The 17526-nt window shown below is 37.8% G+C and overlaps 1 protein-coding gene across 1 annotated transcript in view; it reads right to left on the bottom strand.

The window, feature by feature from the left end:
- AFF3 (AF4/FMR2 family member 3) overlaps positions 1–17526 on the bottom strand; it is a 525761-nt gene that overhangs the window by 187488 nt on the left and 320747 nt on the right. Inside the window, exon 8 of the mRNA XM_029938501.1 lies at positions 9918–9998. Within this exon, the coding sequence (XP_029794361.1) occupies positions 9918–9998 (81 nt within the window). The remainder of the gene's footprint in view (positions 1–9917; positions 9999–17526) is intronic.

Below are 17526 nucleotides of genomic sequence, written 5' to 3'. Positions count from 1 at the left end.
CAAGAAGATGTGGTATATATACACAATGGAGTACTACATGGCAATGAGAAAGAATGAAATCTGGCCATTTGTAGGAAAGTGGATGGACCTTGAGGGTGTCATGCTAAGCGAAATAAGTCAGGCAGAGAAGGACAGATACCATATGTTTGCACTCATAGGTCTGGCAGGAAAGCAGGAGAAACCTGATGGAGGAGCAGGGGGAGGGGTAGGGGGAAAGAGAGTTGAGGAGAGAAAGGGAAGCAAAACTTGAGAGACTGTTGAATGCTGAAAATGAACTGAGGGTTGAAGGGAAAGGGGGAGGGAGGAAAAGGTGTGGTGGTGATGGAGGAGGGCACTTGTGGGGAAGAGCACTGGGTGTTGTATGGAAACCAATTTGACAATAAACTATTTAAAAAAAAAAAGCTCAGATGAGACTTTAGACTCTGAGCAGAGAACCAAAATAAATTCATAGATAACCTGAATTATAATTACATATTGCAAGAGCATTTATTTAAGAGATAGTGAACTTGGAATTTTACCTAAAATACTTGTGTAATTAATGATGATTATTGCCTCTATATAGTGTGGGTAGGGAAGAGAGGAAGAAATGGTTAAAGGAATTGGTGAAAAAATAATCATAAAGGTCTGTACTTCTGGAAAGAAGGAAACTTCTGGAGAGGGAAAATAAAATAAAGCCTTTGTCCTAATATGTTATGTCATGTTTGTAATTGATGTCTTCTGGATGGTACACAGAACCAATTAATATTAGCTTGAAAATACTGACTCTAATCCCAGAGTCTCTAGTCCATGCCACTCTATGGGTATGAATGATGTCCCATTATCATTCTCATCGACACTGGGCTAGCACATGGTCAGTTGGCTGGTGGAAAATGTGAGTTACCTTGTGAGGCTTCTCCCAAGATTAGGCCCACAGGACACTGTCCTCATTTTGATTAGGTCTCTGCTGGCCAACAACCGGGCCTGTGGCTCCTGCTTCCTGAAGGAATCCTGCCCTGCCCAGGTAGCTGCAAAACCCTGGGGCTGCCAGAGTGTACAGATCCTTCACCCTTCACTGAGCCAAAGCCAGGCTGGGTTCAAAATGGAGGGAAACAGATCCTCTCCCTCCCAAAGTTCCAGGCACTTAAGTCCTTCCCAGGTTATACTTCCTGCCCCCCCGCCTCCCGCCCAGCCAGACACCCAGACACCTATGGCTTCTCTCTCAAAGGCCTTCTCTCTCTCTCTCTCTCTTTCTCTACTCTCTCTCAAAGGCCCTTACTAAGTTTTCCATAAGTAGCTTAGGGAGTTGCTAACCCCATCTGCGCATTTTTATTTCCGAATCCCCTGGGAGCACTCTGTGAGGGCTGCAAGGTTATGTCAGGCACCCTAGGAGTTACAGAGTGAGTGCACCAAATCCCTGCCTACAGGGCCTGGGTGTCTGGCGGGTTAGTAGTGGAGATGATGTGTATACAAAATATAACCTAGGGCTGAAACGAATGTCATGATTGCTCTGCAAGAGTACTTCGAGCCTTTGCGGACTTTTCCTTGCCCTTGGGGATGCATGGCCTGCCATTTTCTGTTTTCTGCTTGGCAAACTTCATTCTTTCTTCGAGACTCAGAAAATAAAGCTCATTTGTTTTACCTGCTCTTTGAAATCTTCCTGAATCTCAGAAGGACTTCTCTGTTTTATGTTTTCACAGTACCATGTCATACTGCCACTACAGAAATTATCTTTTCAACTATGACTCTTTAAAAAAAAGACAAGCCCAGCTTTAATAAGGTACAAATTACATGACATAAATTGCACATATTTGAAGTATACCAAGTGACAATAAATACCATAAAAAGAATACTATTATTATTACTGTCTCGACCCAATGGTGACTTTATCTTATTAAGGAGCATTTACTTAAAGACACAAACAAAAAAATATCTATTCATTAAATAAAATTCAGAAAAGGAGTAAAGAATACAAAAAATTTGTCTGCAATCCTACAACAGGACATTGCTAAGGTTAGTCAACTAACTGCTTCTGGTTTGCCAGTATCATTCATCAAGTGTGCATCGTTCTGACATGCGCGCAAAGGGGAGAGCCTCTTCCGGTTACTTACAAGAAAATCTACAGATGGGATTTATTCTTCTCTAAGTCCTGAATTCCCAACACCTAAAGTATCGTTTGGTGCATGGGAATCCTAAACCTTCTTTACATGTGGTGTTTAGCTGGAAAGTAAAGTTTGTACAAATCATTTTGCTGGAGACAGAAATAACCAAGAACACTGGTATCTGAGAAAGCTCTTCGATGAAACGCTGTAATAAAGACTATATTTTGGGGCACCTGGGTGGCTCAGGTGGTTAAGTGTCTGACTTCGGCTCAGGTCACGATCTCACGGCTAGTGAGTTTGAGCCCCTGTCAGCTGTGCTGACAGCTCAGAGACTGAAGCTTATTTTGGATTTTGTGTATCCCTCTCTCTCTGCCCCTTCCCCACCCCCACTCTGTCTCTCTCTCTCTCTCTCTCTCTCTCTCTCTCAAAAATAAACATTAAAAAAATTTTTTTATAAAGACTATATTTCATCACATGTGACACGCCATCAAAACAGTAGGAGGCTGTACATTCCCTCATGTATTACTATGGAAGAAAATGACTGCCAAGTAATTGTAAGACCCCATCAACTATAAAACAAATCCTGATTTTAGGGTACTTAAAATCTAAAAAAAAAACTACCTTAGATCTATAAAACATAGAAGTTCTTAAGCCATGTAGCTTAAGGAGAAGGCTTATACTGTGAAGGTACTACTTAAAAATGGCTTTTTGAAACCATTTGAGGCCTGCTCCACTGATCTCTCCTTGCTTGTCTATCAATCAGTCATTAAGATTCTAAAAGGCAAGAAATGGAAATATAGTCTTCTTATTCTCAGACCTGCAGCAGAAAGCTAGTCCTTATAGTAAGAAGAGTCATCTGATTTGGGGTCACTCCCACCCCATCACTTTCTTCTCATTCTTTTCAGTAAAGCTCAGAAGATTGAAATAATGTAATTTATAATTAATTTAAATGTTTGCTTCAAGGTAATGCTAACCATGGAACTTTAGTTCAAACATTTTATGGTAAACCTTAAAGCACTCTCGGAACCACACAAGAGGGACATAGAAAATGAACTTTGCGACTTTAAAGCCCTTCCCTTCACACTTGCTGGCTTCATTCTCCTTCCAGGGTACAAAAAGGCAATAGGATTATCATTTCTAAAATGATTCTAGAATACTTCTGTATAATGTTTTAAACACTGATCAGGTAAGAATAGTTCCAGACCATGTTTGAACCCACCAAAGTCAGCATCCATTTCCACAAATGTGTGGGAAATGTCATAAAAATTTGCACACATGCCTTCTGAAAATGGAAAAGGTTCTACAACCTTGAGTCCTTTACTTGTATTTCAAAATTTATGAGACTGTTACAAAAATGAAGAGAAAAGGGCAAATCAAATTCTTTTTTTCCTCGGTTTAAATACCTGATAATGGCAAAGTCTTTTTTTTTTTTTTTTAAACCAAATTCAATTACTTTTGAGATTTAAAGAATGAGGTGGACATGACTGGTAGTTTTTGTCTAGGGAACTATAGCTCCAAATTAAGTCTTCAGAGAACAGAAAAGAATATCCAAGCTCATTATCAATGGACTTTACTTACATTATGTCCTTCAGCACCCAGACAAATTGGGGAAATTCTTGCAAGTATTTAGCTAATTAATTTAGAGGTACTGGTAACTCAATGCTCAGTTAAAAAGATTTTCTTTGTGAGGTCAAATCGCCCCTTCAATCTTAATGAGGGCTTCATTTCATTATTTCATATTCATTAGTCATTTTGGAGATTTTGCCCCTCAAATTCCATAAATAATTCTTGCTCCTGAACACCAGCAATAGTGATAATTTCAAACACTAATAATCTAATTAATGAACTGCGAGCCCCAGTTGTCAAAATATTAATTAATTGAGATACTGGTTAAGAGAGATACACTGTGTGTGAAAATTAGCAACAGTTTTTATAGTAGGCACAGTAGGGCTCCCTCAAAGATGTCTGTATATTATTTCCTGGACCCTGTGAATATGTTGCTGCTTATCACAGGGATCACAGGGATGACTTGAAACTAACAATTTTGAGATAGATTATCCTGGGTTATCTAAGTAGGCCCAATATAATGACAAGGGTCCTTATAATAGAGAGGAGGAAAAAGAGTCAGAGAAGGAGATGTGACAAGGAAGTTAGAGGTCAGAATGAGGAGCGCCATGAGCTAAGTAACAAGGGCAGCTTGTAGAAACTGAGAATGACAAGAAAACAAAGTCTTGCTTAGGGCATTCAGAAGAAATGCAGTCTGCCAACATCTTGATTTTAGTTCAGACTTCTGACTTGCAGAGTTTTATGATAACAAGTTAGTGTGGTCTTAAGTCATTACGTTTGTGGCAATTTGTTACAGCAGAAATAGGACACAAAGCCAGTCTTATTTCATCTGTACCAGATAAGTTATCATAAGTTATCATAAGTATCATAAGTACTTATCATAAGTTTTTTGAAAAAAAAAGAATTATTAAAATGATGCAATGTTCTTACACTTTGTAAAATGGCTTATTCTTTGTTTCTTGGGCAAGGCAAAAAGCTCTAGGGTGACATAACTCTACCCAAATCCTATGAAAGTCCTAAATGACACAAAGTTTTTTTTTTTTTTTTGAGAGAGAGAAAGGGAGAGAGAGAAAGAGAGAGAGAGAGAGATTATCTTTTTGGGTGGAAGGTAAGATTCTTATAACTTAATTTTTGCCTTGAAAAGTATTTTTTTTTGTACTAATGAGATAAGGTCTCAATTTTTCTGCAGGAGGTAAGTCATTACTCAATCTTAACCATAAACATTCAACAAAACAAATTTCTACAATTTTTTTGGAAAAGTCACAACAAAATGTGCATTGGTATGTGTGCTCAATTGTATCAGAAACTGTACTTAACCCATGGATATGTTTATATAATAAAAATGCTTGTTTGACTGTACTTTGGGTCAAGCTATTAATTTGGGCTGGATTATATACAAAAATTATAAGGATTTTGCATTGTATTTTGTGTGGAGGATGCCACTGGGAAGTTCTGAATGCAAGAGGGACCTGCAGGTTCTGGTTAAAGATGGTGACATAGGAAGATCTTGAACTTACCTCCTCCTGCAGACACACTGAGTCCACAGATATATAGGGAACAATTTTTTCAAAACAAACAAACAAACAAACAAACAACACCTGATTCTGGTCACAGGGGACTGTCATAATAGATGTCACACAGAAAGGAGCTCATATCCCTGTCTGATGCCCTGATTTCTATGGTTGCTGCCCGGGCATCCCTCTACATTGCCTGGCTGGGGTGGCCAGTTGGGCTTAAACTCATGGGTTATGCAGAAGAGATCAAAGGACACAGCAAGAAGCAACAGACCTAGGAGCTCAGTCTTTCTGTGAAGGAGGCCTAGTAGCTAATCGTCATGGCTGTGGCCTCCAGGGCAGGCTACTAATTAAACATGAATCTATTAGCTGACTGCAATCCTTTCCAGCTATTTCAGAGGGTGGGTGCTGTCTTTACACTCATCCTGATGTGTTCCAGAATGCCATGTGTCCTGGAGGGGAGCCTTACATGGGTTTGGTTCCTGATGTTTGAAGGAGATGCCCAGGGGATGCCTCTGGATCTCCTGGCCTTAATCATCTGGATCTCATGGCCTGAGGAGCTTGTGTTCCTGGGTCCCATAAGACTGTCCCAATCAGAGGAATGGTTCTTAGTAGGCTACCATGTCCAGGACACTGCCCAGATAGTAGACTGAGGCACAGCCTCTTGCCCCCAGTCTTTCTGTGAAGAAGGCTGATTTGCTTGTCTTGCAGCTTCAGACTGAGAGGCAGGCTTTGGGAATGGCACATACTTTAGTAGCTTATGGAACTGCTCTCCAGGAACATATGCTGTGGACACCATCTTTGCTTTCTCCTTCTGCCTTGCTCTAGTTTGCTGGTACCTCCCAGAATACACTCCCCTGGAGCCCAGATTTCTGCATTTGCTGCCCAGGGAACACTTCCAGATTGCCTGGCCCTGGTGATCAGCAGTGCTTATGCCTGTGGTCCCTCAGGGCTGTGTAAGTTTGCATACTTTATTTTATTTTATTTTTTAAATTTATAATAGTTTATTGTCAAATTGGTTTCCATATAACACCCAGTGCTTCTCCCCACAAGTGCCCCTGCTCCATGACCATCACCCCTCTCCCCCTCCCCCTTCAGTCCTTGGTTCGTTTTCAGTATTCAATCGTCTCTCATGATTTGCGTCCCTCTCTCTCCCCAACTCTCTTTCTCCCTTCCCCTCCCTATGGTCCTCTGTTAGGTTTCTCCTGTTAGACCTATGAGTGCAAGTTTGCATACTTTTAAAAGCTGCTGCCTGAGGGTCTGGTTTGTGTCAGCTTGAATCTAGGTGCTGAGATCCTGTCCTTTGGGACACTGGCATGTTTTGGCACCTCCTCAACTACTGGGAACTGTTAAAAATATAATACGCTGCTTGCACAGAAGTTTGAGAGATGACCAAGATCTGGGGAAGGCCGAATAAAAAGGTTCATTTTCTACCTGGGGCCACTCCTTCATGACTGGGTGACGCGGCTGTTAGATATACTACAGAGAATCCAGCACAGAGAATCCAGCAAAATGAAGAGACAGAGGAATATGTTCCAAATGAAAGCAAAACTTCAGAAACAAGAACCTTAATGAAACAGAGATCATTTACCTGATAAAAAGTTCAAATTAATGGTCAAAAAATGCTTACTGAACTGGTGAGAAGAATGGATGAACATAGTGAGAACTTCAACAAAGAGATGTAAATATATATAAGAAGGTACCAAACAGAAGTCACCGAAGTGAAGAATGCAATGATGAACTGAAAAATACACATATGAAAGGATCAGTCAAGACAAGGCAATGAAACTCACCAAATGGAGTAGTAAAAAGAAAAAAAAGTATGAAATAAGATCGCTTAAGGGACATATAGGACGACAGACTAACATTTGCATTGCAGGGCTCCCAGAAAGAAGAGAAAAGAGAAATGGACAAAATCTTATTTGAAGAAATAATGACTAAAAATTTCCCTACCGTGGAGAAAGAAACAGAAATTCAGATCCAGGAATCCCAGAGAGTTCCAAAGAAGATGAATCCAAAGAGACCCACACCAAGACACATTATAATTAAAATATCAAAAGTTAAAGACACAAAGAGAATATTAAAAGCAGCAGGAGCAGAAACTTGTTAAGCACAAGGGAACTGCCATAAGAATTTCAGCACAAACTCTGCAGGTCAGAAGGAAGTGGCAGGACATATGCAAAGTACGAAGAAAAAAAAAATCTAACCAAGTATACTCTCCCCATCAAAATTATCATTAAGAATTGAGAAGAGATCAAGAGTTTTCTAGACAATGAAAAACGAAAGGAGTTCATCACACTATCAGCCTAGCAAGAGATAATGTTGAAGGAACTTCATGAAGCTGAAAAGAAGAGGCCTAGTTAGTAACAAGAAAACATCTGAAAGAGTAAACCCTACTGGAAAAGTAAATATATAGTTAAGGTAGATTTATTTATTTTTTGAAAGAGAGAGAGAAAGCAGGGCAGGAGCAGAGAGAGGGGAACAGAAGATCCAAAGTGGGCTCTGCATTGACAGCAGTGACCCAGATGTGGGGTTGAACTTGCACACTGAGAGATCATGATCTGACTCAAAGTCGATTGCTCAACTGACTGAGCCATCCAGGAGCCCTTGATTTTAGCCATTTAAGTAGACATGAAGCAGTACCTCCTTGTGGTTCTGATCTGTATCCATAATGATTAACAACAGTGATAGTGTCTTTTCATATACTTATCAGGCATTTGTAGACCTTCTTGGGAGAAATGGCTATTTAAACCCTTTTCCCATTCTTAAAATAAGTTATCTTTTTCTTGGTTGATTGTATTGTGCCACTACCTGTTTCAGTAAATAAAATTTTATTTGAACATAGCCACATTCATTCATTTAGGTATTATCTGCAAAGCCTAAATTGTTTACAATGTGATTCTTTACAGAAAAAGCTTGTCAACCTCTGATTTAAAAATGAGTTATTGAGAAAGAATTAAAGAAATATACTTAAAAAACCCCAGATGGACTGTTCTGAAACAAATTTAATTGTTGATATAGGTAGCATTTCAAATGGTAGAGGTGGGAGAACTTGGACTAATTAGTTGATAGTATAGTAATAATTTCTTAACCACTGAAAAGAATAAAGCTAAAATCCTATGTTATACCATCCACAAAAACTTTTCTAAAACCCAAAAATGAAACTATAAAAAATGAGAATAAGATAGAGAACACTGTTAGAGTGTTGGAGCAGGAAATCATTTTTCTCTGACATAAAAACTAAACACTTTGCTAGTATAAAAGGTACATAAATAAGGTTGCAAGAAAATAGTTGCATCATATATAACAGACAAATGAATAAGATATAAAGAGTTCCTACAAATCATTTCTTTTTAAAGTGGTAATGGATACAAATGGGCAATTTCTAAAGGAAAAATGGTCAATGCTCAAACTCCAAAGTCACTGGAGAAATGCAAATTAAAACCATAGGACATCACTTTTTCACCCACACTACAGACACAATGATACAAAACCAGATAATGTTAAACACTGGCAAGATGCATTTAAAAAGTAATGTTGAAACAGTCAAAGCTAAACATGGCTTCTCATGCTTCCAGCACCCAGTTCCTGTTCTAGTTATGTGTACTAGAGATATTCAATAAGAGGTAAACAAAGAGGCATTTACCAAAAACTGTTGGTTGTGCAAGTCTGCTTGGGATGAAAACAAACCATAAACAACCTCGATGTCCGTCAAAATTGACCAAATAAACCACAAGACATTCGTATGACAAAAGATTGTGCTGCTATTAAGTAATGAAGAACATATCCATGTATTTACTTGGAAAGATCTCCAAATATACTTTGTTGAGGGAGATAAATATCAGCTCTTAGAATGAAATTTACCATTGTGATAATTATAATGAAATATTATTTTAATAATTCACTCTAAAAAGTTGTAATGTTGATATTTAGCAATGATATGCAGCCAGGATATCTGAAAAAATTAGCTCTTAGAAGAAATGTTTTTAGAACTATACCATTTAAGAGTTTTTTAAAAACTGCATATGCACATATATGTATATAATGCACAGGGAAGATGGATGAAATGGTACACAAAAAGCTCTTGAGAGTAAACTCTGGGTGGGGAAATGAAGTCTGGATGCGGGAACTGGACACTTTCATATTTTCCTTCTTCTATTTGCATAATTTTATCTTTATGAATATGCAGTTAAGTGTTAGTTGTATGGTGAAGAATAGAAAATAAAACCTATTAGACTCATACGTAATTTAAATAAACATATTGTGGCTGAGTTTTTGAGTGTGTGCTTGTCCTTAGAAAATATGGAAATTTATCTTTTAAAGTCCTAGAAAATATTTTAAGGTTTATAAAAGATCCCCAAGGGGAATTATATACCACATGTCTTCAATTCTAAGACATTGATTTTAAGATACATCATCAATTGAATAATAGCTTTTCAAGAAAAAAAAGACACACAATCATACTGAATAAAAATGTATACTGTATAAAATGATTGTAAAATGCATTTTAACTTCACAAATGTTTTTAGATAAAATGACAATTATAATATGCATCACATTTTACAGAAAGTATGGAAGTCAAAGCTTAATTTTCTCCTTTTGATGAATAAATACATGCTTGCAAATTGTTGAAAATCAAAGCCATATGCCTCTGGCAAGAATATTTACAGAGGAGAAAACAACCAAGGGAAAATCCACTATCCACTAAAAATCTCTCTGTGAGTGAAGCAGATTCCTCCTGTGTGCTGCAAGATCTCACCTTATTTGGAAATGGAAATTTGCTTGGTTCCACTTTGCCAGGTGCTTGAATAGCAGAAAGTGGTGGGAGCCAGGTCATCTCCTAACGAGAGGGAAAAACAAACAGTACTATAATACAGAGATTACTTAAAGTCAGTAGCATGTAAAACTGCTATATGAGCCAGTCTGTCCTACGTGGAAGGGACAGGAATGAGTAAGAGATGAATAAAGAATGAAAGAGATTTTTTAAAAAAGGAGGCGAGACCCACTTTCATTATTTCTTTTCCTAATTTTGCCAATTCTTGGTTCCATGGCTATCCCCATGCCCTCTTTATATCCTAAAAAGATCTGCAAGGCTGTCCTATTTTTACTTCACTTAAGCTCCTAAGTAAAGGGACAACGCAGTAGTAAAAGTTCTATGGAAAATGATGCACAAAGAGGGCTGCTTCTCTTGGACTTGGTCCCACAAAATTTCATATGGTGTTTCTGAAGGAATGTACAAAGTACTTTTGACTTTAAGGTCATTATTAGAGGACTTTTTAAAATTTTGTTCAAAACTAATATTAGTATGAGTTTCCAATAAGCTCCACACATCACTTTGGTCTTCATAAAAATTTCCTTCATGGAGAAGTAAAAAAAAGTTATCACATGTTTGAAATAAAGAGAGATAAGTCAGTGTCTTGACATTTTTATAGCACAGTATTAGGAATACAACTTCAGCTCAATGCACAATTCTCTGTGGTACGTTTTTTCACACACACAGCACACTGCACTGTGACAGAGACGGTGGTTATTTATTCACCGGTAGTTTCCACCTCCAGTTCCACCTCCTGGAAGGGATCTGCAGTCACTAAGTGACTGTACAGTTAAATTCAATCAATTTCTGATCACCAGGAAACTTGGAGTTTGGAAGTAGATTTTTAATCCTATTTTTTCCCCTTCCACTCTCAAACCCAAGCAAGCATAGAAACAGTAGTTGATCCAGTTTAAGGTAAATGAGATATTCTTTTTAGGTGAAGACATTTTCTCACCTTTCTTGGAGAAAAGGGGTTCTGTCAGTTTTTCAAGTCAAAGAGATTCTTAAGGATATGTGTGTGTGTGTGTGTGTGTGTGTGTGTGTGTGTGTGTGTGTGTGTTTATAACTCTCCTCCTTCAATACCTTGGATAGTACAGACCCACACAGGGAAGAGACAGAAAGTCAAACCTACCCGGAGAAGGATTTATTGACCTTATTATCATTTCACCCACCATGACACCTGTGCTGTAGGTGGGGTAATAAGCTCATATGCATTTGAGATGTCCCTTCTCCATCCTGCTGTTACCAGGGTTTCTCCAGAGGAAAGCAGAGGAAGATCCAGTGATGCTCTATGTCCCTCTCTCCTCTTAACTCTGCTCCCCAAGTCTTGGTCAGTTCTATCCTGGATCTATCCCTGTTGTCTCTTTTGAGGCTGTTATGGAGGACTGCTGGAACAGAGTGGGTGCTCAGTATATTTTGAAAGAACAGTATCTCTGCAATGTCTCTACCATCCTAATCACACCTTCATTACTTTTAACCTGAATTACTTTAATAGCTTCTTCATTGGTTCTTTCTTTGGTTATTATTAATCCATCCACTACACTCCTGCCAACTTAATTTTCCTAGACTACAGATCCAGATGAAGAGCTTCACTGATCCAAAAATTTCACATACCATTATATACATAACAATATGATGACCATGGCAATGATAACTCCTGTTGTGCTTTACAGTTTTCAGAGTACTTCCACACAAGTTTTTAAATTTACACTCAACCTTTAATTATTATTACCTCCATATTGTAGGTGAGGTAGTCAAAGTTCCAAAAGGTTAACTGATTTGCACAAGTTCACTCAATTCATAGATGCCACTGCTGAAATTTGCACATATATCTCATACCTCCACCCCACTGTTTGCCTTCTACTTCACTACATTTGCTCCTAAAGACCTCATCCTAGTATTTAAGACCTTCTACAACAAGGTCTCAGTTTTCAGCATTGTGCCTTTTTGTTTAATCTACACACACAGTATGTATAAGAAAAACTACAGGCTCTGTTTTCACTTACACTATACCATTGTGAATGCCCTGCCCTCAAATGCTTTTTGGATTTCTATCCATCTGTTTGGGTTCATCTCAAACATCATCTATGTCTTAAGGCCTGTGCTGATTTCTCATCCATTCCAATATGATACGACGGTTCCCTTCTCATGCTCTTCCAAAGTACTTGTTTTTCTCCCTCATAGTAACTGATAGATTCTTTTTCTGTCTTACAGTTTTATGAATATATACCTCAATCTGCACACATCCATTTCTCCCTCTTCTGATATTCTTCCCCCAAAGTAATCATACTTAAGAATCTCAGTAATCTCTTTCAAGAACATTCAGATCTATTAAACATAACCCTGCAAAGAAGGAATGAAAATTTCTTCAGAGAGGATACTGCCTACTTGTCTTTGTGTAGACTGAAGCACATTATAAATACTAGACATTCAAATTAACTCACTGAATTGAACTGAATGCCCATATTTCAATGCAAAATTGCTCACTAACTTTATTTTAATTCTAAGTATTTCTGTGTGATTTTTCCATCTAATGAGTTCTGCTAAATATATAAAGGAATGATAAAGACAAATGGGTTGCTTAAAACATTTAAATCTTTAGAATTTCCCCCAAAATAAGAATTCTTTACATAAACTATTTAAATATATACTTTAAAAATCATTGTGCAAGGATTTAAAAAAAATTGATCATCTATTATGTAAAAATTCTTCTTTAGGGTTAAATGGGAAAATTAAGAACAAATAGATTATTCCTATTTCCTCTTCTGTCACAGTAGCTCAGTGAGCTTAGGTAAGTGACATCTTGAGTAAATTGGAGTGATTTCAAAACTACAGACTTAGAAATCAATCAAATCTCAGCTTGTAGTATTTTAGAACCAGAGGAAATAGAGATGTTAACAGTCTCATGGTTTAATCATGAAGATTAAATGAGATAATACCTATAAAGAGCATAGCATGGTTCCTTTATGTTTAATCACTCAATAAAAGACAGTACTGATTAATATCCAACTGAGTTTCAGAATTCTGGTCCCTAAACTGAGAAACAGAATTTCTCTCTGAGTTTTAGATATTGGGAGATTGAGATGAGAGAATATATGGGAAGGGTTTTGATAAAAGAATGAAGTATTATGCAAATGTAACCTGCAATTAAGCTAGTAATTATTAATACCAGCTATATAGTAGTAAAACAAAAAGTTATTTAAAGCAATTATTATGATTTCTAAGAAAGAATCATAATAATGATTCTTTACAATGTTCCTAAGTTTTCTCATGGGAACAGAGCCTTGACATAATAATAATGAGATAAGATTTGTTTTATTTTAAAAAGCACTTAATTTATACCTATTTCTAGTGGTTTATAATGTAAACGAAGGTAAAATTTTTCATTACTGCTAAAATTTCACTTAGTTTGTCTCACAGCATATTCTTCACAGGAAAAGATCCCTCTCCATTACCAGGTCATCAATCTCATGCCACTGTGCCCCTTACCACAACCCCCCCCCATCCACAATTCTTTTGATTCCCTCGCCTCAACCATCCCATTATCACAATGGCTGTCCTATAGCCACTTCCTGGGGATCACAGGTAAAATAGGGAGAAATAATGTAGGGCCAATTACTCCAGAGTTTAGGTAGCTGCCTTCCGATCTTCTAAAGTCCTCTGTCACTTCTTTGATCTGCCTGCTTTCCTTCCTTTTTGATTTTCTTGCCACTTAGGAATAAGTCACACTCTATTCCTCAGCTCTGAGAAGGCCTTGGTTTTGAGCTTAGGTTCCTTAGCCGATGGGCAGGATTAAGAATAAGACACATCCGTCTTTACACTGCCTCACCAGTCCCATCTCTCCAAGCAGATGTCTAGTTACCCCAGGGACGTATGTCAGGGTGTCTTCTTATTTCTTATATAGGCTTAAAATGCCAAGTCTCTTTATAGTAAATACACTCACTTTTCTGCTAAATGAAGGAACAGATGGTTCAATGATAACAGTATAGAATACTGCATTTCATTAACTGTCCAACTTTTTTTCTATCCTCCATCTACTGGCTTTCTGAAGGCCATGGGCCATATGGTCAGTGTCCATTTTCATGTCTATTGTACAGCAAGATTGATCCTGAGTCCCAAGTGTCCAGAGCTTAAAGGTGAGCACATTTCATGAACTCATTTTGCAGAGCCTTCTCCCTCCCTGTAGCTCCCCACTTACTCTGGGGTCACCTGCATCAGCCTGTCCTAGGACAAATGGCCAGAGGCTTAGGGAATCCACTCATTAGGCAGTGTAGCTCTTTGTTATTCAAGGCAGTTGAATTTTAGCCTGAAATCTTAGTGTTCAAAATATACATTATAAAGATCTAAATAAAGTATATTTAGTTTGCAAGCAGAGGAAACTAAAAATTTTTAAACAACATTTAAATGTCCCTATTAAAATCAGCACATAGAGAAATACTTTCCCTGGTCTCTCTCCTTGCCTACGTCTCCCCACTACAATCTATCTTGATCACTGTCACCCAAGTGTTTTATTTAAAATAGCTACTATGCCACACTTGCTCGAAAGCTTCCAGTGACTCTGGTCCAAGCATTCAAGATGCTCTGTCATATGGTGCCATCAAGAAACACTGCAGTGTTGCTGCTTGTTACTTTTCTACACAGTCCTCCCCACAAGCCAGATGGGTTTACTTCTTGTCCTGCCCTAGGTTTTCCTATCCTAACACTTTTTTTGTTTTTCCTTTCATGTTTTTCCAACTTCACTTATCTCTTCATTCTTTCTCATTCCTCCTCTCTTTATGAAGGTCACTGACCAGCGTGGTCCTTAAGGAGAGTCTCACCCTCCACTCTCCATTACTATGATCTGTATCCCCTACTTAACATTTCCATGCTACCTAGAGCTGTGACTTTACCTGTCATGTGTTACTACTCTCAGATTATAAATTTCTAATGCCTATTAGATTATAGTAAAACCTTGGTTTGTGAGCATAATTCATTCTAGAAACATGCTTATAATCCAAATCACTTGTACCTCAAGGCAAATTTCAAGAACCGTTGGCTCAGTTGTGATCATGTGATGTTCGGCATCACATACTACATATATTAGAAGACACTGATTGTTCATCAAGTTAAAATTTCCTAGAGATGTAAATCTACATCTTGCAGAATCCTCGCAGAACAAGTTACTCACCATCCAAGGTTTTACTCTATAACCTCTTTGAGGGAAGGGATTATGTCTTTTAGCTCTCCGGAGGCCTAACAAAATGGATCAAGTAATAGGAATTCATTTAATTTTCCTGGGATTCTCTTTTCTCTCCTTCTAGAATAGATGGCACGAGTACGTTATACTTGTTCTACCAAATATATATGATGGTTGCCAGGATCAAGTGAGACTAAATTTCTTCTTTCTCTTTCAGCAATGTTTCAACATCTGCTGCCAACTCAGGTCTGCTAAAATGGGCTGTCTACCTCCACGGGCCTGGCAGATGACCATAGCTAACTCGAGCATTCTTTGTGCTCAGAAACTCACTCTTCTCAAAATAAAACACTGGTTTAATTCTGTCACTTGGGGATAAAAATACAAAATGCCAAAGTCGACTTTTATATATGGCAGTGGCTGCTGCAGATCAGAACACTATTTTGTTTTCAGTCTCACACATATTATTCGTGTTATGACACTCTTATCAGATAAGTACTTCCAACAACAGAACAGTGTAATAAAAATTACATATCCTTTAAATGTGGGTAGCTAACAAGAGCACTGTATCTGGTGAAGGGAAACACTCCTGAAGACCCATACCTGGGACTCAGAGCATCAGCCATTGACTAAGAAAAGCTTGGAGAAGCACATGGTTTCTTCCCTAAAGGGGCTAGAGAGTGTGTTCTAATTGTTAATCCATCCCTGGCCTTTAAATATACTCCAGGGTCCAACTGGAAGGCTGGGTAGATTTTGTCTCTGAACAAGCAGGCTGAAATTTCCCCCTAAATCAACAAGAATTCAGGAACATCCTCATTTTGTTACTATAGTAAAAGGACCTATAGTATGAAAAATAATGGTAAATATAGTGTATTCATGTCCATTAATAATAACAATAATCATTATTTTGATGGAAACACTACACATGGAAAGCTTTTAGATAGATAGTAGCTGCTGAAAAAGGAAAGCACTTTCTTCTGTTTCTTTTTCACAGTACAGGTTAGACTTAAAATTACAACTAAGCAAATAATCAATAAAAATGTGTAATTGTAGTATTACCAAAATTCATAGCAAAATCTTGTTTCTTCATATTGAAAACCCAGGAATATGTCCAATTGGACTAAAATTGGCCTGAGAAGGGGATTCCCAGGAGCTGTATTTTCTGGTCTTATACATGTCTTCTGGATAGAAGAATCTCATATTTGGAACAGCAACAAATTTAAGCCAGAATCTTTTAATTTAAGGCTATCCCCATGTTCTCAATGAAGTTAATCATCAATGGATAAAATGGAGGATGCACCACATAAATAAAGATTAATGGCACCAATTTGAGAAGCAGTTTCAATTCAGCTTTCACAGATTGAGAAAGTTAAGGAGAACATCTGTATGAAACAGTATGACCCTAATGGGCCTATAGGGGGAAGGCAAGCACCAGGGACTGAAAAATACAAAAGCCTTTAAACTGGAAATTCCAAGGATGTCTTAGGTCTGTGCATTACCCTTGCTCCTTGGGCCATGAGATTTTCAGTTCTTTTGCACCACATTGTTTCTGGCCTTTCATTATTTCCTTCACAGGCAAAGAGTGTGATTTCTTGTAAGGAAATCCTTCCTGTGCACTAGAGACCCACATCTTATCTCCCTGACTTCAGTATCCCTGTAAACTCTGGACTCTCCAATAAGGATTAGAGGACAGCTTAAGGATAAGAGCACTGACTGAAGTCAAGATACAACTGCCATTCCAAAAATTCATTTCATGCTAGATCCTGTTGCCTTGTCCCTCTGTGTTAAGAACAGGCTGTTTTATCTATTCCCCTGGGACTTTATGGAAAAATAAGAACCATACAATTCTATAATTCATTTTTCAATTCACCTGACTTTCAACATTCATTTTTTTCCCCTGGGCTTAAAAATATTATAATTCCTATTCTTTAATTGTGGGTTGTTTCTAGATCTAAACATTGTGTTAAAATGTTAAAAGTAGTAAAATCACTTGGAATTTAAAGAGGGTTTTGATGTTGAGTGTACAGCTGTAGGAACTTAATGACACTTGTTAAATCCAGGTGACAACTTCACCCCAGAGTTCCTGCTGCAGCACAGACACCTGCTAGCTTCCCGCACTCTTAAAAGCCTTGTGCTCATGCTGAGAAGCACTAATTAGTGTAATTTAAAAAGACTCTTTAAAAAAATACAGCATTTGGTGGGGGCAGTAAGAGGATTTCCTAAATTCTGAATATGGGGTTTGGTATTATCTGTATCATCTTTTTTTTTAAAAAAATTTAATGAGAGAGATAAAGAGAGAGAAAAATTTAATGAGAGAGAGAAAGAGAGATGGAGAGAGGGAGAGCAGGAGAGAGAGGAAGACACAGAATCTGAAGCAGGCCC

Source organism: Suricata suricatta, chromosome 4 (assembly GCF_006229205.1).
Source record: "Suricata suricatta isolate VVHF042 chromosome 4, meerkat_22Aug2017_6uvM2_HiC, whole genome shotgun sequence".
Lineage (NCBI taxonomy): Eukaryota > Metazoa > Chordata > Mammalia > Carnivora > Herpestidae > Suricata > Suricata suricatta.
This window is presented reverse-complemented; position numbering and strand designations above follow the sequence as displayed.